Source organism: Mytilus trossulus, chromosome 1 (assembly GCF_036588685.1).
Source record: "Mytilus trossulus isolate FHL-02 chromosome 1, PNRI_Mtr1.1.1.hap1, whole genome shotgun sequence".
In the NCBI taxonomy this organism is placed as follows: domain Eukaryota; kingdom Metazoa; phylum Mollusca; class Bivalvia; order Mytilida; family Mytilidae; genus Mytilus; species Mytilus trossulus.
The window spans coordinates 13506504-13533442 of record NC_086373.1 but is presented as its reverse complement, the minus strand read 5'-3'; the positions used below and the strand labels follow the sequence as shown (position 1 = coordinate 13533442).

At 32.4% G+C, this 26939-nt stretch overlaps 1 protein-coding gene across 1 annotated transcript in view; it reads right to left on the bottom strand.

The window, feature by feature from the left end:
* Positions 1-424: 424 nt before the first annotated feature.
* LOC134717778 (SCO-spondin-like) overlaps positions 425-26939 on the bottom strand; it is a 48507-nt gene continuing 21992 nt past the window's right edge. The window contains exons 17-39 of the mRNA XM_063580584.1: positions 26265-26432; positions 25962-26129; positions 25558-25725; positions 25053-25220; positions 24649-24715; positions 23730-23894; positions 22102-22266; positions 21426-21590; positions 20079-20243; positions 19517-19681; positions 18976-19140; positions 18436-18600; positions 17045-17209; positions 16344-16508; positions 15732-15896; positions 13440-13604; positions 12051-12215; positions 8044-8208; positions 7588-7752; positions 5801-5977; positions 4822-4971; positions 3731-4165; positions 425-770 (exon numbers count right to left, since the gene is read on the bottom strand). Coding sequence (XP_063436654.1) covers positions 697-770; positions 3731-4165; positions 4822-4971; positions 5801-5977; positions 7588-7752; positions 8044-8208; positions 12051-12215; positions 13440-13604; positions 15732-15896; positions 16344-16508; positions 17045-17209; positions 18436-18600; positions 18976-19140; positions 19517-19681; positions 20079-20243; positions 21426-21590; positions 22102-22266; positions 23730-23894; positions 24649-24715; positions 25053-25220; positions 25558-25725; positions 25962-26129; positions 26265-26432 — 3885 coding nt within the window. The 3' untranslated portion in view covers positions 425-696. The remainder of the gene's footprint in view (positions 771-3730; positions 4166-4821; positions 4972-5800; positions 5978-7587; positions 7753-8043; positions 8209-12050; positions 12216-13439; positions 13605-15731; positions 15897-16343; positions 16509-17044; positions 17210-18435; positions 18601-18975; positions 19141-19516; positions 19682-20078; positions 20244-21425; positions 21591-22101; positions 22267-23729; positions 23895-24648; positions 24716-25052; positions 25221-25557; positions 25726-25961; positions 26130-26264; positions 26433-26939) is intronic.

Below are 26939 nucleotides of genomic sequence, written 5' to 3'. Positions count from 1 at the left end.
AATAAATGTCAACCTTAAAAAATAAATTAGAATTCAAAAATGTGTAAATGATCAGTTGATAGATAAAGAGAAATTTTTAAACTATTTTTTAAGTTAATTTCTAAACCAGCTTTACAAAACTGTGTAAAGTATGTTAAAATCTTTTTTAATGTAAATGTTAAACATTCTAATGCAACAACGTTTGTAACGTTCATTTTGATTGGATAACGTCACTTATTTACATGGCATCAATTGACAATTGATGCTATTGGACGTACACGCAAGCCGAACGGCATATGACAGATTTTAAATACATGTTTTAACGTTGTTTTCTGTCAGTTTCATTAGAATGGAGATAACAATATTGTATTTTGAGCTCCGTTTGAGCATGAGTCTCCGCTAACGCATCGCCAGTAAACTTAATTTGCAACCATCAAATCCCCAATTGATGCCGTCGGAGCTGAAAATACAAAACAGTTATCTCCTAATTGAAGTTTGAAGAATTTCAATTTAAAACTGATTCTCAAGACATTTTGAACATAAATCTAAAGTGCAAATTGCTTTCAGAAAATACAATACAGCGCGATGTATGTGTATATCAAGGTTTAATACAAAGTGATATCTGTATGCGCTATATAGGTGTATTTCTAGGTTAATGGTGATATCTGTATGCGCTATATAGGTGTATATCTAGGTTAATGTTGATATCTGTATGCGCTATTTAAGATTTGAATCTCCTGTACAGTATATTCTCCCAATGGTGACAACTCCTTCTTCAACTCCCTCGTTACCTAAAATGCAGTAAATCAATTTAAGCAGTGAGTTAAATGTAAAGCAGTGCAAAGTTCAAAGGTAATAATTGAGTAATATCAACTGTTAATCCTACTCAATTGATTGTTGAGTCTTATGTCCAGCAACAAATGTTTCACACAATTGGCATGAAGGGCAGAGAATATTTGAAATGCCTTTGGAATCAATGGTATGTTGAATAGGGAAATTTAGTCCTGCAACATGCCACTTAGAGTTCTTGTATGGGTCCTCTAGGATTTTCTATACACTTGACATTGGTTTTCATTTCCTTATTCTGACCAGACTGGCTGCAAATTTATACATCCCGCAACATCAAATAAACGCTCCACTTTGGCAAGGGTTTTACTGCCAGTTGGAAGTAAATTAAGATTATTAAGATTACATTTCTACACTTCAGTCAACCTTTGGATGTTCCTAATTCAAAATTAATTTTTAAACAGAAATTCATAATTTTTTCTCTTATTCTCTTCATAAATGCATCCATTGATTGGGTTGATGTGAAAGCCGGCCCTGCCCTGCCCTCCCCCAAATAAAGTACTGATAATTCCCATTTCAAGATCTACCAATCTCATTTATGTACCAAAACTTTGATATATAATAATAAATATTAAGTTTTTTTAAGATTAAATATTTAATTAAATATTTTAAAACTTTAGAGGTTGCTCACATGATTTAATACATTGCTTAAAAAAAAACTAAGGAAGTTAAGAAATATATTGAAAAGATTTTAAAATGTTATAAGTGATTATAAGAAATTTGTTTTCTTTTGAAGGACTTTATGAAATAAATACAGTGTAACAGTTGATATATTTCTTACTCCAGTAATATTTTAAATTATCAAAGTAATAACAGAGACATATAATACAATCTGGTCGTGTGAAATCACCGGATTTCGCCGAGTTGCCAATCTCTTGTATTATATGTCTCTGGTAATAATAAACAAAAATGGATGGGAGTGTATCAAAGTTATATATAATAGAATGGGAAGTGATGATTAAAAATCTGCAAAAGGAAAAAGGATTATAAAAATCAGTCATTGCAACTAAAATGGAAGTAAAAAGCAGGAAACTCTGAAAATATAAAACTATTATCACTAAAATTGTCATCTATGGGAAAGGATTAGTGATTATGGATCAATGAACCTACAGAAGGTGTGATCTAAGATATGTAAAGCAAGGATGAAAGAGATAGAATGCTATTTTTTTTAAATACGAAAATGTCGGGTCACAACAGACGTTATTGTAGATGATTGATTGATTGTTGGTTGCATAATGTTCAGTGGGACATATTGCAGAATACTGTCATCTTAATGACACTGCAAAGATAGGTATCAACCCAAGAACAAAAATGTTGATATACTTTTCTTAGCACATGAAGTCAAGATGTTAACTTTCAACCAGTCAAGATGAAGAAAAAACACTATTCCACAAGTTCTTTATTGGGTAGACATTATGTTAATATCAATATTTTTATCTAACTTAACCTTAATATATTGTATGGGTAACATGTTCTGATGTTCAGTTTGTATACCAAATCAATGAAAGCTGACAAATATTTTTAATCAGTTTGTGCTAAATGAGTTCCAACCGTCCAACTTTTATTGTTGTTTGCTTAACATCCAGTAGCAAATATATTTAGAAAAATTCAGAACAGGATTAGCCTTTACCTTTGACTTTTAAAATCAATGCAGGTCAACCTCATTACTTGAATATTCTGTTTACCAAAACCAATGAAATTTTAGAAACAATGTTCTTTTGGAACTATGCAGACACAGTTTTATATTTCGAACTTCACACACATCATAAATAGGCAGTATTGCTAAAATTTTCTCTTTCAACATTCCAGAAGTAAAACTAAACTATTTCAGTGAAACATCTATATGGGATTCAACAAGGTAGAACACAAAAGAAAACTTTCTGAATGTATAATAAGAAAGAATGGAGTGTGACAGAGGGAAGTGTTAAACAATGTATAATGGAATGACTGGACTGTGCAAGAGGAAATCTATAAAATCTAAATAGGAATAAAGTTGGGATTGCAACCTTGAAAAAGCAGAATAGAAGAAAGAAAATGACAACTATGATCACAAAGAGTTCATCAAAGGAAAGCAGATGAGTCCTGGAATTGGATAGATGATTTAGGCTGTTCCATAACATTCTAATGGTCCAATGACATGATAGGCATCCTCCTCGGCACCACCTTAAAACATGGAAATAGTGTCAGTAAGCATCAACACAGAAAAGATGGCTATCAAAATTAACAAATATTTTATATGTAAAAATGATGGAAATAAAACTGCAGTTCTTTGTGATTGCAACTGATAGCAAACAAAGCTTTACATCTGAATTGTTGAAAATAAAAATTGCATGTCGCTTTCCTGCAATGCATCTGTATAATACTTTATTGTGATTTCGCATTACGCTGTTTTGCATCAGTAATAAAGCCTGTTTTATAAACAGTAAATTAAAGCCACAGAGTAGTTAGATCAATCATATTGCATTTTACAAAATATTGTGTCTGAAATAAAATTCATAAAATACTAACCTCACCTTGAATAGAACGCATATTTGGCATATAAAAATAAATGTCTCAAATTATGAAATTGTTACGGTATTTAAAAGCAAAAAAACATAATTTCAATACATGAAAAAGTTAACAAAAAAAGTGAGTTTTCTTAGGATTATAATGCTGGTCAGAGTTGGATGATGCACTGTTGAAGCTAAATGATTTCAGATTAAATTATAATTAAAGGGCAATAACTCTAATAAGGAGCTGCCTTAAAATCTTGGACATGTTCTTATTTGCAGATAATGTAGATCATATTTGCTATTTAAAAGTTTTTTTCTATCTTTCTATTCAGTAGGGAAAATCGTATAAAATTGTCTTTAAGGGGAATAACTCTTTTAAAAAGTAGTCTGACAGTTTTTATATAAATTCTCACCTGTATCACCAGCATAAAATGCTACAATAGGTAACTCTGCTTTGTTTGTTACATAACCTTCATCTGACCTCCAATCTGCATCATTAATATCACAGTTACATGTGACATCAGATCTATTACAGTTGTTGTTGGATCCACAGGCACACATCCCACTACCTGGTACCGCCCCTGGGAAGTAATCAGCTGCTGGCTTTTGCTGGCCATCAGGAATGTAAGCAGTAGTTCTATTGGTCCAGTAAGTCGTCCAATGACCTGCTTGGTTTGGGTTATGTATGACTGCACCTTTACACTGCCACTGAAGGAACTGCCTGCAATCTTCTGATGCATCAATGATGGATGATGCATGTCCTATACTAATGTTGTAAGTTAGGATGAGGGCGTAGTCACCTGATCCCTCAAATCCACTCACTCTAGTCTTCATCTCTTTGTTATGCCCTGAAAAAATAAAGATTAAAGTTGACTTCCTTACAAAAGGTTCCTTGATGTAAATTTTAATTCATATTACAAACAATAGACCTTATTGCTTTTTCGAAAAATCTACTCTGCTTGACCCTAGAACTATTGACATCATACAACTATCACTTTTCCATTTGGCCGTCAAATATTTTCTACTGTGACGTCAAAATTTTCTTGGAACTTTTGTGATATCATTATAGCTGAAAAATAGCAAGAAGTATTATGTTGTACCATATAGCGGTCATTTTCACAAGTGTAAAATTTCAAGATTTTCATTGAATAATGTATGGGAAATATTTTGGCGGATTCAAAACCTATATCAATACCTTTGAATGTGCCATATTAAATTGGCAGAATTTAGAAAAAATAATGGCAGTCAAAATAAAAGAAAAGAAAATTTTTATACCCTTTGGATTCGTGGAATGCATTTAAAGAATTATTTTAATAATTCATTTTGTCATTTATATTTTTTAAATACTTAATGTAAAAAATAACATAATATATTATCAAACAAATATACCAGAGTTTTATAAATTTCCAAAATACCTACTAATCATAATAAGCGCAATAACGTACATGCTCATAAACATACGAATCAAACAGGCATTGTTATTAGGACCATATAAAATTCTTACCAATGACAGTGACTCCAGTTCCATTATTTGAATCCATATCGCAATACACTTCTACTTCATCAAGTTGATATCCATTGCTGGTTACTGGTGCAACCCAGGCATGTGCACTGTCCACCAGTCCCCGTTGACCCCATCCATTACAGTGTGGTTCTGTTAATGTAAAATCACAATTGTTAGAAATTCAAATCAAAATATAAACAAAGCATAACAGAAGAATTGAATGCCTAGTTTTTACTTGAATAAAATCTTTATTACTTAGGTGCAACTTTGAGTGCAGGCTTTATGATTCTTCACAGCAGTGTAGGTTAGGCAATAGAGTAAAAAAAAAAGCCACTTTAAATGCATATTAATTTGCCAAGAATGCTTTGTCCTGAAATTGGCATAATATAAATCTAACATTTTTTAGACTCACTTCTATGAAAAAAGGACCTGAGTGGCCAAGTGGTTAATGTAGTTTCACTACTGTATCACTAGCCTGTCAAAGACTGAGATTGTGATTTAAAAACCTGCACATGGCAAGTGCATATGACTACACTCCAAATTTATAAGGTTTGTCAATTTTTCTACTTAAGATCACAGGTTTTCTTGAGGCACTAATATTTAGTTTCTCCATTAAAAAAACTGATAAAATGATATACCCATTAGTACTGAAAGTGGGATTAAACAGCAACAATTTAAGTGGGTCTCATTGGGGTCTTAGCGTGACACAGGATTGCTGACTTTTTGTAAGCGTGACACATGAAAGTCAAATTATTGGGCTGTGAAAACGGGAAATGAAGTCTAGCAGGACAAGGGAATTTACAAAAAAAAATGAAAATTGCTTACATACATAGTGTAAGCAGGATACGGGAATCTGACAAAACAGTAAGCAGGATCCGGGATCAGAACCCCCCAATGAGACCCCTATTAAATAATCAATCTATAAAACAGGCTTCCATAGTATGACATAAAGTTCTTTACCTCTAAATACACAACTTACCATATGGAGTGCATGAAAATGTATGACATGCTTCTGTTACTGTGGCATCTCCTGCACATGCAGCAGTCAGGTTGCCATAGGAATCCATGTCACATTCACGTGACCTTGACCTCAGTCCTCCATCACATGTTACTGTACAGCGGCTCCATGGACCCCATTCAAACCAATCTCCGTTAACTATAATTAGTTAAGACATTCGTTTTTAGGTAATTCAAGGGAGCTTCAGTAGTACTGCTTATAAATATACTGTTAACTATACCAGTACATATCAAAAGTATGAAATTTTTTACAAAAATATTAAAATATTTAAAATAGTCCAATCCAAGCAAATGTTTATGTTGGAATAAAAAAACTGAATATATATACTTTAGAAATAAATATCAAATAAGATATGTATCTATTGCTATCTTTTTCAACTATCTACTTCTAGAAAAAAATCTGTTCTTAATACAGATACTCAAAACTAATTCAAAATCAATAGTGTTATTAGTACTAATCTACAATAATGGACAAAACATGACAACAATCACATAAATGCAACATGGTATATGGGGTTTTGGTTTGCTTTGTAAGGTTTGTGGATGAGGTTTTTTGGTTGCTGAGTATATATTTATGTATGAGGTTATATGGTGGTTGGTGACTGTGAAATGTATGACAAATCTTTATTATCCTGTAATAAATGTTTCCGTTTTATATTCTGGAATTAAGAACATATTTGTCAATATCAATTCAAGAGTGAGTATTTGTAATTTTATAATAAAAACCTTATTAATGATTTAAATGCATTTTTTTATATTCATTATCAATCTATTGGGATACTTTGTAATGAATTTTCTATGTAAAATTGATAAAATTGGATGGTTATCCTTTTACTTGAGGATGGGGCACCAGCTATCATTCTATTCTCATAAAAAAAGTATTTTTTAAAGTAAAGTTATGTTGAGCTGATCATTCAATTAGACTTATGCAGCAATTTATTATATTTTTTCCAAACATATCTTACTTCATCTTGTGAACAAGAATTCCTTGGTCTATAACAAAAATTCTTAAAGGGAATGTTAGGCAGATAATTTTTGGGAATATTGACACGCCATCTCATAACAATATAGGCATCATTACTTTGCCATATGCAAGGTTAGTATTGTGTTGTGTCACCTTTTGAATTTACTCATTGACCTTCAAACTTACAATATTTAGGATGGTTTTAAGTTTAATCCCGTTGTCTTAACTTGAGGATAATTTGCTACAAGTGTATCATGTTTGAAGAGTGAAAAAAATGTCTTTAATAATCATGGCAAAAATTATCCCGTACTATAACTTGGCTATGTGACTTACACAGAAAAAAGTCACTATCAACTTTTCATGCAATTATATCTAAACTACTAAGTGTGTTCTAATAAATGAAATTAAAATTTTGCTTGTTTGATAGAGGAACCATGGAATTTTGATAGCTTTGTAAATGATGGTACAATCTTGTCAAATTGGTTGTTCAGTCTTCTTTGTTCTATTTGTTTCATGCCTTGACTGGCTAAAAATTAGGATAGGGCTCAGTATAAATTTCCTATGGCTTTCATCAGTTATTTCTTAAACATTCAATCAAATTTGAGGTTAATAATACATAAAATTATGATATGACATACTACAACATTTTTAGGCTCATTTTAAATAAATGGCACTGAAAAGGTCATATTTGACATTCAACTATAAATCTAAGAAACAAGCAAAATCAAATTCATTGTTGATTTAAATGCACATAACTATTTTTTGACAGTGGTATTCAGACTTACTTGGACAAGGGTGACTGTTACAACCTGTGTCTTCTACCCTCACACCCTCACAATCTGCACCTCCATAATAAGGTCCAGTACAAGTACGATTTCTAGTACTGGTTCCTCCCCCACAAGAGGTAGTGCAGTCAGTCCAATCAGACCACACCTTCCATATCCCATCAACTAAAATATTAAACATGTCAGAGGCATTTAAAGTTTCTGTAATAAAAACATGACATTATTGTTGTTCTCTAGAAATGCAGCTTCATATTAGAAGTAATGAATTATCTGGTCTTCTTTTAAGTATTACCATTTAAAGTAACCTTTAGTAAGTTTTATACAAAACTAAATTTATTGTGTCTTCAAGATTATAAGTTAAAAGTTGAAGCTGGGACTATTATTAGTATTATAGTCCCGGGTTGAAGCTATAATCAGGGTGCAGCTGTTTCTTTGTCATAAATTAAAAGATCTAACCTGGACAGTTATGTGTGTTGCAGTCAGTATCTTCCTCACTGGGTCCTGTACAGTTAGCACCTCCATACATTGGCTCTATACAAGTTCTTCTTCTTGTTTTTGTCCCTCCTCCACAAATAACAGTACAATTTTCCCATTGTCCCCAATCTTCATAATATCCATCAACTACAAAAGTGGAACTTGTGAACATGTTTGTTTAAGTTTAAATAATAAATGTTCATTCATATGAAAAAGGATTTTATGTTTAATCATTATCAAGACTGGCAATTAGTTACGCAAAGATAAAAACATTAGCAGGTCCATAAATTAAGTAGAGTTAAGTTTACATTAAAAAGTTTATACCTTTAATAAATCATATTGAAGAAACAACAAAACATTACCTCAAAACAGAGAGAACTTGAAAGATCTGTCAAATATTCTAATATTCATTTTCTAATTTATGTAATTTATGTAATTTATGTAATTCAGCTAATAATTATATTATAAAAATCAACAAGATTCAAAAGTTATGTATACTAATGCACCCTTCAACAGCAATAAGATGGAAAGAAATAACAAATTAACAGTTTAACTTCTGAATAAAAGTTCAATACTTTGTCATGTTAAATAATAATTTGTCATGTGAAATAATACTTTTACATTGTAATACTTTGTCATGTGAAATGATACTTTTACATTGTAATACTTTGTCATGTGAAACAATACTTTTACATTGTAACAATTTGTCATGTGAAATAATACATTTACATTGTAATACTTTGTCATGTTAAAATTATACTTTGTCATGTAAAGTAATAATTTGTCATGTAAAGTAATAATTTGTCATGTTTGAAAATAATACTTGGTAAATTTACTAAAGATTATTTCTTTGAAATATTAAACATTAATTAAATTTACAAAAAAGCTTCAATATTGAGAAGCCTATTAAAAATAAAATCCCCAACTGTTTATAGGCATCATAAGTTATCATACACAGCTAGCCAATTAGATTGACAGATGTCAACACCACTTTCTATGCATTTGTATGAGTTTATTAATGAGAAAACTGAATTTCTTAGAGAAAAACAAATCAAAGATCATCATTGAATGAAAGTCAAATTGTAACATGATTTATAATTCAAATCCAATTGATATTATTACAAACAAGAATGTGTCCATAGTAGCCAGATGCCCCACTAGCACTGTAATTTTTCATGTTCAGTTGACCGTGAAATTGGGGTAAAAACTTTAATTTGGCATTTAAATCAGAAAAATTATATCATAGGGAAGGGAACATGTGTACTAAGATTTGACTTCAACTTCATCAAAACCTACCTTGACCAAAAACTTTAACCTGAACTTTGCACTATCATTTTCTATGTTCAGTGGACCTTAAAATTGGGGTCAAAACTTTAATTTGGCATTAATATAAGAAAGATCATATTATGGATAACATATGTACTAAGTTTAAAGTTGATTGGACTTAAACTTCATCAAAATCTACCTTGACCAAAAACTTTAACCTGAAGCAGGACGAACGGAAGAACAAATTAAGGAACAGGCGAATGGGCGTACAGACCAGAAAACATCATAATACCCCTCTACTATCGTAGGTGGGGCATAAAAACATTAGCCAGTGTCTACTCTCAAGCACTGTAGTAATAATTATTAGGTGTGCCGCAGCAGTATTATGTATAAAGAGGTGGCAAGCAACCACCTTTCACCTTCTGAATCTTAATATAAGAATATTATAACAACATAATTGGTCCTTATTGTTTGAAAAAGCCTCAGCTGAGCAACTTTGTAAAACTTAATATAGAAAGAAATTCTAATAATTGGAAATCAATAAAGACTTCTCTCCAACCATTTATAGGGGCCCGTCTTAAACTTGTAATGAGGTGAGAGTTTTGTTTGCTCTGTGTTGAAGGCCTCTCTGTGACTTTTAAATGAAGAACATGGTAAAAGTGTTCCTTCTGATGGATTGAAATGCAAGTCATTTTTGTGGTCAACAACTTTTTGGAATAGAAGGAAACAGTTGTTACTTACAGAGCACTGAAATTTAGACAAAAAGAATATGCCAATTCAAAGCTTCTTTTTTAAAATGCCTAATATGATATTTTCTATATTTTATCATATTTTAACAGTCAAGAGTCAAATAATCTCCTTTTCCTTTTACCCAGTTGTAAGAAATGAATAGATTTATTGTTTTACACTCTTTCAGCCCTACTGGCTTTATCATGGCAGTTATTTTTCTATATTTGTGGTGGAGGCAAAAATGTCTGGAGAGAACAAATGACCCTCAGAGTCTAATGCAACTGCCACAAGCAAGTTTAAACTCACAACTCCCGTGCAGACATGGCAGTGATCACTGTAGAGGAACAAGCCACAGACAGAGACCAAAAAGGAAGAGACCATGTATCATTTCAACTTTATGCCATAACATAATACCAGTATATAGCTAATGAAGAAAAAGACCTAGGATTTCAGCAAGCATAAAAACAAAAAATCAAAGCAAGAATGGAAAGAAAGTAAAAAAAGTTATGCCAAAGAAAATTATTATATACAAATGTATTATTTGTAGAGAGTCTTATAACAACAACACTTTAGGGACTGCTTTTTATAACGACCCTGCATAGCTGAGTATCCATTTTAGGAACTCTATCGTACTACAGGTTCACCAGGGATTGGTTCACTTTTGTTTGTAAAATATATTATTTTTACAATGATAGCTTTTTACGTACTAGAGATGAAAAGGTCAAGTTGATAATTAGATAGGAAAAGCACTTACCAATACAATGTACAAGAAGATCATAAGTATTAACGATGGTGGAAAGTGAGAAGTAACAGAAAAGATAAATTTATACTGGATGGACATTGAGTTGGCATTTAAAAATTCAGGTATCACTAAAGGAAGGATAAACTCCAGACATGTATTTCATTCAAGCAAAGTTACAGGTTATTAAAAATTAAAATTATTTACCAGACATATTTACACAACTAAAGATGAAAAAAAAATGATAATGAAAGAGAATAAAGAAAATAAAAAGAGGAACACAATATACATTGAAAGGCATTTAAAGAAAAGGTTGAATAAGTAAGGCATTTTATCAAATTTTGAAAGACAGACCATTAAATTCAAGGTATAAAAATCCAAAGCAGAATGCAGAGTAAATTTAATATGCAGTTGTAACATAATTATGGTACTGAAGAGGGCAGAATATAAAATGTCACATATATGCTTCTCCTAATTTTGAATTTGACTAGATGATTATGATATCAAAAAAAGCAGAATGTAAAATGTGGATACCAGATAGATTGTTTGTGGCATATATCTGTCCAAAAATTATGGATAGCTTGAATAAATCATGATATAAGCCTGCTCAGTAAGAAAAGAAGGCACAATATGTAGAAGCCTGATAGTTTTTAAAGGACAGGTCAGTATTCATAAGCTAACACATTGAATTGTAATAACCACATGTTTGGTCAGTATAGAAAAGCATATAAATAGAATTTTAATAACCACAGCAAGGATCAGTATAGATTGATTGATTGTTGTTTGCTTAACTTCCAGTGGAATTCAGTATTGAAAAGCTGATATATAGATCTGTAATAACCAAAATACATTTTTGTAAATTATAGGTACTGAAGAGTATTAAGTTTCACAAATATATTTATGTGAAATATATATATACACGTGTCTTTATATAATATACTTAGTGAATATATATGTATACATATACTGCAGTGGTATAAGCTGGGTACATGATAGATATAAGACGCTGTATAAAGCTAGACGAGGTTAGTTGTGATTATAGTTGGTGTGATATAGAAATGTATTTTTTTTTATCTTTAATCTAATTTATTTGAATGTAGAAAATGAATTAAAAAAAAATGTCAGTTAATTTTAAACCTTTAAATAATTCAAAAGTTCTTCAAAAAAATATAAAAAAATTCTAAAAAATGCTGAAAGAAAATTTGTGTTATTAATGCTGAAATAGAAAGTATATGAATGTTGTTTTGGTCCTGACCAGGGCAGTTCTGTGTATTACAATCTTGATAGTCTGTATCAGGGCCTGTACAGTCTGCTCCACCATAAAGAGGCTCCACACATGTCCTTGACCTCTGTTGTATTCCTCCACCACATGTGACATTACATGTTTCCCATTTATTCCAATCATCCCAATAGCCATCAACTGAAAAAAGACAAAAAAAAACATTATAACATAATTTATTTATTTTTTAGCTTTTCTTCATCTTTTCTCTTCATTTGTACATCAAGAACGGTGGCCTTTCCTATATTTACTTTATATGTTTTATCTTATCTGCCTTTATATATAAAACTTGACTACTTGTAATAATTATCGTTCCACAAATTTCTAATTGATCATGTTTCCATAAATTACTGAATTATCTCCCCTTTGGATATTTTTTCCCCAGTAAAATACTAAGGATTGTGTTTTATCTACTAAAATGATAACTTTATCCTTAGTTACTGCATTAAGTAAGAAGTTACCATACATCACCTTCTGTTAAAAAACATTGATGATATAACAAGAAAAATATTTGATAGAAGTTATTTATTTATTTCAAGAACATCTAGTTTAAGTGTAAATTTAATTTTGATATGTTGCATGTCAATTTTACTAAGATTTGATTTTAAATCAAATGCTTTCAAAATGATCCTGAGGTTGATATAGTAATAATTATGAATAAAAAAATGTGTGCTTTTCAAAAATTGTTTGTAGGGTTTGTTAATATTAGGTTAGTAGTAATATTAGGTTGTGCAATCATAGCACATTTTATCCAATGGAAAGATATAAAATAAAATCAAAGTACTGTCAAAATAAAGCATTGTTTCAGTTGAAACAAAGAGACTACAGGTGTAATACCACCATTGATTTTCCCCTATTAGTCTTTGTTAAATTTGCACTTTTCAAAAAAATGTGCAGAATTTATCTTTGTTTCAAATAAAGAATTACTTGGCATGAGTAAAGTTTTATCCTGTCCAGTTCTATAGAAAAAGTTTCACATAACATTTCATTGCATATAAGAAAATAACCATCATTGGAAGTTAACCAATCAAATTTCTCCCCTTATTCTATCTGTGTACAAGGTTTAGTCACCATGTAACCTCAAGATTACAAAATTTTCTATAGAAATCACAAATAAAAAATAATGGTGTTTTGAAATACCCAAGACATATGTTTATGACACAGAAATAGTTTTACTGCAATAAAATGTAGGATTAATTACCTACAACGGTCAAATTCAAGGGAATATTTTTTTAGACCTACTTTCGTATGCAACCGGATGTGGCGTACCATGATTTGGTGGTATTACACCTACATTGTTACCATATCCTGTATTATAGACATACTTAAAACTAAAAGCTTTAGAACTTAGAGAGGGACACTTACTTGGACAAGGATGGTCATTACATGTTTGACTATCTTCTGCTGGTCCAGAACAGTTAGCCCCTCCAAAGAAAGGTCCATCACATGACCTGTACCTCCAATGGATGCCACCACCACATGTTACATTACATGTGTCCCAGGAGGTCCAGTTTGTCCACACACCATCAACTACAAATATATAATCCTGTGAACCTCCTATAGTTTTTCATTATAAGTTCATGTTATCCATTTTGACCAAAGATTGAAATATATATTCCAGTCTCATGGGTTTTAGTTATATTAAAAATGCATTGTCACGTCACAATTTTCATTAAAAAAGCATGCATACTACGAATTTATATAACGTACAAAAAAATATGATACGACCATAATACTTTAAAACTTTAAAACTTACTAGATGTGTCAAAGCGACATGAATGAGCCTGTCTCAAGAAGTTGACAAATCTGTAATTTCAATAACACATGTGGATACAAACATGATGGTAGTCTCACAATCTGGAGGTGTATAGAAAATAAGTCTGTTTAATTATGATTTTCAACAATTTTCAAAGTTGTAAACCCTTAATTTTGGCAAAAATTAGCAGATCAGAAGGAAACTTAAACTTGATCTGTAACTCATCATGAGTAACTTACATACCAAAAATCAGCCCAATATCTGAAAGCGTTTAGAAAAAAAGTCTGTATAACTGTGATTTTCAACAATTTATCAAGTTCCAAAGCCCATAATTTTGGCAAAAATTAGCGGAGTGGAAAGAAACTTAAACTTGATTTGAAAGTAACCATAGTTAACTCACAAACCAAAAATCAGCCTAATATCTGAAGGCGTTTAGAAACTAGAGGCTCTAAAGAGCCTGTGTCGCTCACCTTGGTCTATGTGAATATTCAACAAAAGACACAGATGGATTCATGACAAAATTGTGTATTGGTGATGGTGATGTGTTTGTAGATCTTACTTTCTTGCTGTGTACAATTATCCCTATCTATAATGATTGGCCCAGTAGTTCCAGTAGTTTCAGTGGAAAATGTTTACAAATTTTATGAAAATTGTTAAAAATTGACTATAAAGGACAATAACTCCTTAGGGGGTCAATTGAGCATTTTGGTCATGTTGACTTATTTTTAGGTCATACGTTGCTGTAAATTATTGCTGTTTATCTCTATCTATAATAATATTCAAGATAATAACAAAAACTGCAAAATTTCTTAACAATTACCAATTCAGGGGCAGCAACCTAACAACCAGTTTTCCAAGTCATCTGAAAATTTTAGAGCAGATAGATCTGGACCTAATAAACAATATCAACCCCTATCAGATTTGCTTTAAATGCTTTAGTTTGTGTTATAAGCCAAAAACTGCATTTTACCCCTATGTTCTATTTTTAGCCATGGCAGCCATCTTGGTTGGTTGGCTGGGACCTGGACACAGTTTTAAACTTAATACCCCAATGATGATTGTGGCCAAGTTTGATTTTATTTGGCCCAGTAGTTTCAGAGGAGAAGATTTTTGTAAAAGTTAACGATTACGGACGCCAAGTGATGAGAAAAGCTCACTTGGCCCTTCGGGCCAGTTGAGCTAAAAACTCTGTATATTGGTTTGTTGCGGAATGACAAAATGACGGAATTTCGGAATTATTGAATTACGGAATTTCGAAAATTACGGAATTACAGAATTTCAGAATAATGGACAAGGGTAAAACTATTTGGCACTAAAAATTTCTAATTAGCATTTAAAAACTTGGTTCTGAACTTCATTTGTTGTACAAATGTATGTATGAAATTGATCATGAAATAGAAGATACTACAGATACTCAACCTTTCTCTACACCTCTGCCTTCCAATGCAATTGAAAATTTAGGCTGTTATAAAAAACACAATATATAAATATAAATAAGGCCGTTAGTTTTCTCGTTTGAATTGTTTTACATTGTCATTTCAGGGCCTTTCATAGCTGACTATGCGGTATGGGCTTTGCTCATTATTGAAGGGTTTGCTCTGACTTATAGTTGTCAATTTCTGTGTCATGTTGGTTTCTTGTGGATGGTTGTCTTATTGGCAATCATACCACATCTTCTTTTTTTATAAAAATATAATATTGGCCAGTTATATTGATATAAAATGTCAGTTTCTAGTTTCTATTAGAATTTTCTGGATACAGGGCTTATACTGAGATTTCTAAAGGATTTTAAGTTTACCGTAGTGTAGTCTGATAAGAAAATTTTTATTTCTTTGGTTGTATGTGTTTTAAAATTTCCACTTTCATAAATGTATACTATAGATAAGTCGTAATTAACTTACTTGGACATTCATGCCCATTACATGATTGTGAGTCATTGTACATCCCTTCACAGGGAGCACCACCATAGTATGGACCAGTACATGTTCTGTTCCTCAACTGCTCTCCCCCACCACAAGTGGCACTACAGAGGAACCAGTCACTCCACTCACTGAAGATTCCATCCACTAGATAATTCATATTGATTAAGATTGATTATATCATAGCATCAATGTTTACACAATTTAAAAATGATTTTTTACTGTTATTCTCCTCTTTCTCATTATTAGATTTATTGTGCAAATAACAATTTCAATTGTTCAAATTCTACTGATTTTAAATTCTCTAGAAATGGTAGTGTGGTTTAATTGATGAAAGAAACTTTCAATGTTTTCATCAAGCGTATATTTTGTTAAGACAACACTGTCTTTATACATTTAACCACAAGTTAAGCTGTCTTTTTCTTTTACCATACACAATCATCCATTTCTTTTTTTTTCAAATACACAACACTGATTTTTTTACCATATTTTATGATTATTATTTTTTTTTGTTTTCTCTTTTATTTTAAAGTGTGTTGTGTTGTTTGAGGTTAACTAAACAATAAAGCCATGAACAAAAATCCATTTACTCACATGGGCAGTTGTGTGTATTACAGTCCTGTGTTTCTAAATCACTCCCGTTACATGGAGCACCATCGAAAAAAGGACCTTCACAAGTTCTATTCCTAAACTGTGTCCCAGTACCACAAGTTAAGGTGCATTTACTCCATGACTCCCATTCATTCCAAACACCGTCAACTTGAGAGATAAAAATTAAAGTAAAAATACTTTTTACGTTGATAAACATTTTAATAAATATTATATAAGTTTAAGCTAAATGATATTCATATATATAGTATTAAATTGATGCCTTCTTTTAAGTACATGTACTTAGTATCTAATTATTACAATTAGTCTATCAAATTATTATTAAAGTTTAATATTGAAACAGAAAACAAAATATGAGATTTTGCATTTGAAAATCAGTTCATCACTATTTTTCTAAAGATTACTGAAAAATATCTATTTTTTTCATTTTTTTCATGATTTAATCAGGAAACTAAATACATGTATAGAGAACTGAATAGGTACAAATTCATTTTAAAACAGGTGTCCTTAAAAAATAAATTTAAGGGTACAAGTTACATCTATGATGTTTCTTTAAATTAAAGATAAAATATTTCCCTAACACTAAGAATGTTTTAGATGTCATCACTTAATTAAGCTTTTGTAAAACATTTCATATATGCTACAAATTCATTTATATTCACATACTTGCAGGCAGACTGACTTACTTGGACACTCAAAGTCATTACAAGACATATAATCTGTATTGTTTCCTTGACAAGGAGCACCACCATACTGCGGTTCTACATACTCCCTATTGCGTGACTGTATGCCACCTCCACATGTTGTACTGCAGTGATTCCAGTCTCCCCATTCTTTCCACTCTCCATCAACTGATTTAAATACATAATTTATTAAGTTCATAGGGATCAAGAAAAAAGAATATACATGCAATATTTGTAGGTAATAGGTAATGCAGTTTTGAATGTGTACCATAACTGTTGAAACTACAGTGGGAACAGAATATCTAACAATATATATGTTCCTGAACTACATCATAATCAAAATTTTTTAAATGGCAAGATGATATATCTTATGGCCATTTTCTAAAAAAACACATATTGTCTCTTAAACATCCTTAGCTAAATTCATTTCTAAAATATCAATATAATTATGCATACAAAAATATAAAACAAATTATATAAATATTTCATACATTTTCTAAAAAATCAATGCTCATACTTATGTTAGTCATATACAATCTGACTAAACCTTGTATAAATTCTAACTCTAAATGTGTTATTGTAAACAAAGGTGCACATTACTCTATGTAACTAAGTGATCTAACTCTATTTCACTACGTACTATCTCATCTATCATGCAAGGAAGCAATGGTTAACAAATGAATTAATTCGCAACTTAAAAAAAAAACAATCTGCCTAACTATTGCAACTAAAAACCTTATTTATTATTTAACCTGTAAGAAAAAGATAAGAATAATGTAGTATATGTTCAGCTCTTTGCAATACAATTACTTCAACACATTTGAATCATAATTTTTTTTTTTTAAATAGATTTACTGTGCATATTTGTTATTGTGTTAACAATGTCATATAGTCAAAAAAGGGCAATAGGGAGGTTTGAGCTCATGTAAAATTGGTTTCACCATGCTGCACTCATTTGTGCCTGTACCAAGTTATGTTATCTGGACCGCTGTTGCCTTTTTTAGTTGTTTTTTGTATGCCTTTTTCCTGAAAGATTTGTTTGTTGATATGGTCTATTCTTCCCTTAAATATTTTCAAAAATAAAATATTCTTTTAATGTCGTACAAAGTTTATGTTTTTCTGGGTTAGAATTTGTACATTTCCATTTACAAGCATAAAACATAACAGGACGACAAATGAGCCCAAAATCTTCCTTGTCAGCATCCAGGTCAAATTTGTACATAGACATATATGACAGGGAGTAAAGGAGTTAAGATAAATAATCAAAAGTATTTATCTATTCAATTAAGAAAAGACAATAAAATGAAGCAGAATGAACTACTGGTAGTTTTCGTTTTCGTTTTTGTTTTAGATTTTAGATTCATGTTTTAAAATGAGGTGACCAAGATACTTACTTGGACAATGGTTTGTATTGCATTCTTGACTATCAGTATTAGTTCCATCACATCCTTGGCCACCATGGAGCGGCATTATACATTCACGTAATCGAATTTGCATACCGCCACCACAGGAAACATTACATACACCCCAAGCCTTCCAAACGTCCCAGTAACCATCAACTACAAAATTATGGACTTTTTTTATTGTCAGCCCTTTAGATTTTTTTTAAGTATGAGTAAAGGAGCTGAGATATATATAATTTAAAGAGGCAGCAACACAATGACACTACAAAACAGAAGACATCTAGAGACATGTTGCATAAAAATCACATTCTAAAGCAACATCGTTTGTAAAGTTCATTTTGATTGGATAACATCACCAATTTTCATGGCATCAATTCACAATTGATGCTATAAAAATATACTGTTGAGGTGAGTAAAAGCCAGAATTGGTTTCTTCAATGTTCTCATGCAGATACAGAAACAGATACAGATATAGACACAGACACCACTTTTTTTATACACAGTAACATGTTATTATATTTTCACTATTACCTGGACAATCATGTTCATTACAAGTACTATTTTGATTCCATTGTCCATCACATGGCTGACCACCAAACCATGGACCAATACAGGTTCTGTTTCTATATGTGTCCCCTCCACCACACATCTTAGTGCAATCAGACCATCCTGTCCATTCTCCAAACACTCCATTAACTGAAATATACCCATTATTATGTATTACTTAAATGCTTATAATTTTTTTTCAACTTCAGAAGTTCAACGCCTTCCAAAATTAAGCTAACAAAATTTTCCATACTGTAAATTCAGAAAATTATTGCAATGTTTTTGTTATTGCAAAAAATGTGACAGAGTAATAATCCCTACAATTTAAACTAGCATTTTGAAATTTTTTACATAAATTAATAGAATATTTCTAAGTATCACAAAAATAAGAATTGCATTTTAGTCATAATTGACAAAAACGCAATAATAAATGCATGCAATTTACAGTGTTTATTTTCATGACAGAAAAACTAAATTGAAATTTAGAACTTTCTTTGAGTAAAGATTAAACATTGATGAAACTCACCTGGACAACTCTGGTTGTTACATTCCAGTAATTCTTCACCAAGTCCTTCACAATCTTCTCCGCCATTAGTACTTGGTGTACAGAAACGATACCGTCTTGCTGTACCACCTCCACAACTTACTGTACAGTCAGCCCATTGTGACCACAGACTCCACTCACCATCAACTAAAAAACAAAAATATTCTATATAGATATGATTTTTTTGGCTATCTCAGTAGAAGTAGTACTGCTGGTACCGTCATTTTTCAATTTCACTGAAAATTCTTTTAGCTCTTGTTTGAAACAAGAAAATTTGAACAGCTATATTGTGCTGCATCTTTAAAAGTTCTGTTCAGATACATTTAGTAGAAAATCCTCCAAGCATTGTCAGTGAAAATAACAAGAAAAGTTCATAATCAAAGACATGTCAAATACATGAAAGGCTATGATGTAGTATGTGCTGTGTAAGGCCCATTATAATAAATTAAGAATGTTGAAGTTAAGACATAAAAATGAGGAAAAGTGAAACAGAACTATACTGATAGTACACGTTTCTGTCTGAAGCCCAAAGGCTGAAACCTACCTGGACATGGATTTTCGTTACATTTTCTGTTATCTATACTATCACCATCACAATCAGCTCCTCCATAGAATGGTCCAACACAAATTCTCTCTCTCTGGTGTTCTGCTCCACCACAAGTCACAGGACAACTTTGCCAAAGAGTCCATTCCGTAAACATTCCATCAACTAAAATCATTTACAAACTTTATTACAAAAATTTGTAAGGGTTCCGCGGAACCAAGTGTCTCGCCTACTTTTGCTGTAAATCGCAGGCTCAACCAAAATGAGGAAAAAATCAAGAAAAATATTCCTCTTGATACTATCTTATGATTGTAAGAAGCTTCTGTCCAAGTTTGATAAAAATCTAGGATAGTTAATAGATCTAATAAATGTTTTGAAAACTTTAACTGCAGACTGTATGTAATGTTAACTGGAAGAAAATCTTAAGTCCATTTAAAAGTAAAATATAGAAAAAATGGAGTTATCTTTTTACAAAATTTACTTCTGGATACTATCTTATGATCATAAATAAGCTTCTGTCCAAGTTTGGTACAAACCAAGGATAGTTTAAGAAAGCTATTCGAATTTTAAAAACTTTAACCACAGAGTGAATGTAATATATCCCCGCAGAAAAAAACTAAGTCCATTTAAAAGTTAAATACGGAAAAATTGATTTATTTATTTTACAAAATTTACTTCTGGATACTATCTTATGATCATAAACAAGCTTCTATCCAAGTTTGGTACAAACCCAGGATAGTTTAAGAAAGTTACTAAAATTCTAAAAACTTTAACCACAGAGTGAATGTTATGTTTCTCCGCAGAAAAAACTAAGTCCATTTAAAAGTAAAATACGGAACAAATGGAATTTTATTTTTACAAAATGTACTTCTGGATACTATCTTATGATCATAAACAAGCTTCTGTTTAAGTTTGGTAGAAATCCAGTATAGTTTAAGAAAGTTATTAAAATTTCAAAAACTTTAACCACAGAGTGAATATTTGTGGACGCCGCCGACGACACCGGAATGCAGGATCGCTTAGTCTCGCTTTTTTCCAACTAAAGTTGAAGGCTCGACAAAAAGCCTGTAAAAAATTCAAGAACAACGTTCAAATGTCATTCATCCCCCCTTTTTATGATAAGAACCACTGAAAACATGGCATAAAATGGCACAACTGCTAGAAGTTTTCAAGCTGAATAACTGAATACTTAAATAAAAAGACAAGAAAATCTTTCCATTTTGTTTTTCATATGTGCATCTCTATTGATTTTTAGGATATTTCCAATGGGAATTTTACCAATTACCAAAGAAATTAAAATAATGACTTATTAAGCAAATTATCAAATAATTCCTATTAAAGACACACCTGGACATGGGCCTGTTGAACAGTCTTCTACTTCACTTAAACTGCCATTACAATCCCTTCCTCCATAATATGGTCCATTGCAAAACCTTTTACGTGACTTTGACCCTCCTCCACAAGACACATCACAACCAGTCCATGGCATCCACGGAGTAAACATTCCATCAACTTTTAAAAAAATAATTACACAACAATTAGTATGGCGTTCATTATCACTGAACTAGTATATATTTGTTTTTGTGCCAGTTGAAGGACGCCTCCGGGTGCAGGAATTTCTCATTACATTGAAGACCTGTTGGTGACCTTCTGCCGTTGTTTTTTCTATGGTCAGGTTGTTGTCTCTTTGATACATTCCCCATTTCCATACAGGAAAGGTTTAGATTTGTAGTGATCTAGAGATGATGAGGAGATATGGTATTATTGCCAAATTAGGTAATTATCCATCAATAACATTTGGGCAAGAATGTATTATGAAATAACTTAACATTCCTTTACACATCATATTAAACTTACATTGTTTAAAAATCTCCTTTTTAACTTTTTTTTTTACAATTTAAAGAAATGTTCACAGATTTGTATACTTTGACACATTCCCCATTTCCATTCTCAATTTTATTTGTATTAACAATTTGATTGCAAGCACCTCTTGCCTCCAGTTATATTTTATGTAGTATCATACCTGGACAAGGTGTCATTGAACAGAAATCTGTCTCTAAAGCTGTTCCATTACACTCCTCCCCACCTAAATATGGTCCATTACAGGTTCTGTTACGGAATCTTGTTCCACCTCCACATGTCAGGTCACAATCTGACCATTCTGTCCATGGCATCCAAATACCGTCAACTAAATAAATGTTCTACTACTAAACATAATAATCTAAAGCCTAGGTATAGCAGTGAAAAGCAGTGTGATCAATGGATTACAACAACTAATACAATGGTACACTCTTATATTGAATGTGTGTTGGATGATGTAGGGAATTTTTATCATAAATATATATTTCTTTTCAAAGCGAAAAAAAGGTTATTTTACTGGAGAAACAAATGATAAATGACGAAAATAATAGATTATAACAATAATTTTTCTGACCTTATCACAATTTTCTTGCAATTGGTCAAGCAGTAAAATTCTATTTTCAACAAAAGCTCTTAATGCCCCAGTTGCTCTTTTCAAAATGGATCATGAGTTATACTGAAATGCTAACAACTTACTAGCATATCTATCGTAAGAATTTCGTGAAATTAGTTGCTGCTCAGCTACTGTTCATTGATACAGTAACATTAACAAGATACAACTTTAACTAAAACATCAACAAATCTATGATTTGCATTTTCTGGGAAAAATTGGTCTAACTGGTATACATGCCATGAATAGCACAGGGAATTGTGTGCAAGGATTCTTAAAACATGTATAATAGTTTAGCTTAATCACATTATTATGTTGGACTAAAATTATGTATGAAGAAATTGCTATTAAAACGGGTGTCACACAATAAATACATGGATAGGAGGATGGACAGACAAAGGTTACATTAAAGGACACACACATCTTTAAATAGGATGAAAATAAGCAAATACTCTTATTGAAAGTTTTAATTCAACAACCAAAACTTTTTACAAAACTTTTACTGAAATTCAAATAGATTTGACCGATTGAAAGAAAACATGAAGTAAGTTGTTTCCCCTCTTAACATGCTCAATATTAAACACAAATTGAATTCACTTTATTGTCTATGAAATTCAATCACACTTTTTCCTGTTAAACTGGTATATTTAAACTGAGAAATTATTTATTATTGAAAATCAAATTCAAAACTCATGTGATTTTTTTTTCATGATTGAATTTTTCTACAGAATACTTTCTGTTTGTGATATACAAAACATTTACACTAAGCAGAAAAGCAGGAGGGTTCAAGCAAAACATGAAAAACTATAATAAATACCTGTATAAAATGTTAATATAAAGCTTGTATTACTGATTGATATATACATCTATAAAATAGTGAAGTACTTTGAAATATACATGATATAAATTGATTCATATTTCCAATATACATATAACAGGATGTATAGACAAAATGACTATTGTGGATTCATTATCATTCATGGGATACCAATTTTTGTGGATACAGGGGAAACATGAATTCAAATGTTCCAACAAGTTACACATTAATACAAGCTTATATGCAGAATTTGACGAAACCACAAATCAAATATCCTTGAAGTTTTACTGAATCCGTGATAAAATTGGTACCCACTAAAAGAATTGAATCCACATTTTAAGTGATAGGATTATATCCTCCTTACTTGCGCAGCTTTTAATGTTACAGTGTTTTGTTTCATTCATGTTTCCGTCACATGATTTACCACCATACAAGGGGTCCATGCAGGTTCTGTTCCTCATCTGTTCACCATCACCACAAGAAGCAGAACATTCATCCCACTCTGACCATTCTAGCCAATATCCATCCACTGTAACAAATATCTTAGATTGTTAATTTAAAAAAAAAGTATAAAATCAAATAAGAGGCATTCAAGGTTGTATTTATCACTGGTGTATTGACATAAAATTGTCTTAATCATAATTTTCCTAATATCTGAAAAAAGAACAAGCAGATTTTTTTTTTTTTTTAAACTGCATTCACATATTTTTTCCATATCCAGTATTGTCTTCCAACAGGAATAGTCGAAAAAGAAACATTTCACATTAAGTTTTCATGTACTTATTTGAGTCCCCCCCCGCCACCCCAAATTGAAATAACTACTTGAATTATTTCAAGAGAAGAGGTCAGAATGGAGTTTACTCATTGTTGAACTTTGTACTGTGACCTATAGATGTTAGTTTCTGTGTCATTTGGTCTCTAGCTGAGAGTTGTATCACTTTTTTTCTTATAGTTATTTACAAAAGATGAGTGCCACAAAATATTCTCATTAGAGTTGATTCAACAACATTCTCTGTGACATAGCATAAATATAATATAAAGGTAAAATGACTATATACAGTAACACAAAATATTATTCCGCTGTGATAGAAAAATATTAATCATATTTAGGCACTGTTTAGAAAGTGTCATTTGGGTAACTGAAATAGCACCGCTGATTTACAACCAAATGAAGCAACAATGGAACTACCCTATTTCGTTAGAACTTCATACCCTTATTTGAACCCTAATATAATCCTTACCTCATACCTATAATCTAATATCTGGTGTGATTGTCCACTTACCTGGGCAGTGGTGTTTGTTACAAGACTGTTCTTCTGTGCTATCCCCTATACAAGAAGATCCTCCAAACTGAGGATTTACACAGGTGTAATAGTCCACTTACCTGGGCAGTGGTGTTTGTTACAAGACTGTTCTTCTGTGCTATCCCCCATACAAGACGATCCTCCAAACTGAGGATTTACACAGGTGTAATAGTCCACTTACCTGGGCAGTGGTGTTTGTTACAAGACTGTTCTTCTGTGCTATCCCCCATACAAGAAGATCCTCCAAACTGAGGATTAACACAGGTGTAATAGTCCACTTACCTGGGCAGTGGTGTATGTTACAAAACTGTTCTTCTGTGCTCTCCCCCATACAAGAAGATCCTCCAAACTGAGGATTTACACAGGTGTGATTGTCAACTTACCTGGGCAGTGGTGTATGTTACAAGACTGTTCTTCTGTGCTCTCCCCCATACAAGAAGATCCTCCAAACTGAGGATTAACACAGGTGTAATAGTCCACTTACCTGGGCAGTGGTGTTTGTTACAAGACTGTTCTTCTGTGCTATCCCCCGTACAGGAAGATCCTCCAAACTGAGGATTTACACAGGTGTAATAGTCCACTTACCTAGGCAGTGGTGTATGTTACAAAACTGTTCTTCTGTGCTCTCCCCCATACAAGAAGATCCTCCAAACTGAGGATTAACACAGGTGTAATAGTCCACTTACCTGGGCAGTGGTGTTTGTTACAAGACTGTTATTCTGTACTATCCCCCATACAAGAAGATCCTCCAAACTGAGGATTAACACAGGTGTAATAGTCCACTTACCTGGGCAGTGGTGTTTGTTACAAGACTGTTCTTCTGTTCTATCCCCCATACAAGAAGATCCTCCAAACTGAGGATTAACACAGGTGTAATAGTCCACTTACCTGGGCAGTGGTGTTTGTTACAAAACTGTTCTTCTGTGCTCTCCCCCATACAAGAAGATCCTCCAAACTGAGGATTAACACAGGTGTAATAGTCCACTTACCTGGGCAGTGGTGTTTGTTACAAGACTGTTCTTCTGTACTATCCCCCATACAAGAAGATCCTCCAAACTGAGGATTAACACAGGTGTAATAGTCCACTTACCTGGGCAGTGGTGTTTGTTACAAGACTGTTCTTCTGTACTATCCCCCATACAAGAAGATCCTCCAAACTGAGGATTAACACAGGTGTAATAGTCCACTTACCTGGGCAGTGGTGTTTGTTACAAGACTGTTCTTCTGTACTATCCCCCATACAAGAAAATCCTCCAAACTGAGGATTAACACAGGTGTAATAGTCCACTTACCTGGGCAGTGGTGTTTGTTACAAGACTGTTCTTCTGTACTATCCCCCATACAAGAAGATCCTCCAAACTGAGGATTAACACAGGTGTAATAGTCCACTTACCTGGGCAGTGGTGTTTGTTACAAGACTGTTCTTCTGTACTATCCCCCATACAAGAAGATCCTCCAAACTGAGGATTAACACAGGTGTAATAGTCCACTTACCTGGGCAGTGGTGTTTGTTACAAGACTGTTCTTCTGTACTATCCCCCATACAAGAAGATCCTCCAAACTGAGGATTTACACAGGTGTAATAGTCCACTTACCTGGGCAGTGGTGTTTGTTACAAGACTGTTCTTCTGTACTATCCCCCATACAAGAAGATCCTCCAAACTGAGGATTAACACAGGTGTAATAGTCCACTTACCTGGGCAGTGGTGTTTGTTACAAGACTCTTCTTCTGTACTATCCCCCATACAAGAAGATCCTCCAAACTGAGGATTTACACAGGTGTAATAGTCCACTTACCTGGGCAGTGGTGTTTGTTACAAGACTGTTCTTCTGTACTATCCCCCATACAAGAAGATCCTCCAAACTGAGGATTTACACAGGTGTAATAGTCCACTTACCTGGGCAGTGGTGTTTGTTACAAGACTCTTCTTCTGTACTATCCCCCATACAAGAAGATTCTCCAAACTGAGGATTTACACAGGTGTAATAGTCCACTTACCTGGGCAGTGGTGTTTGTTACAAGACTGTTCTTCTGTACTATCCCCCATACAAGAAGATCCTCCAAACTGAGGATTTACACAGGTGTAATAGTCCACTTACCTGGGCAGTGGTGTTTGTTACAAGACTCTTCTTCTGTACTATCCCCCATACAAGAAGATCCTCCAAACTGAGGATTTACACAGGTGTAATAGTCCACTTACCTGGGCAGTGGTGTTTGTTACAAGACTGTTCTTCTGTACTATCCCCCATACAAGAAGATCCTCCAAACT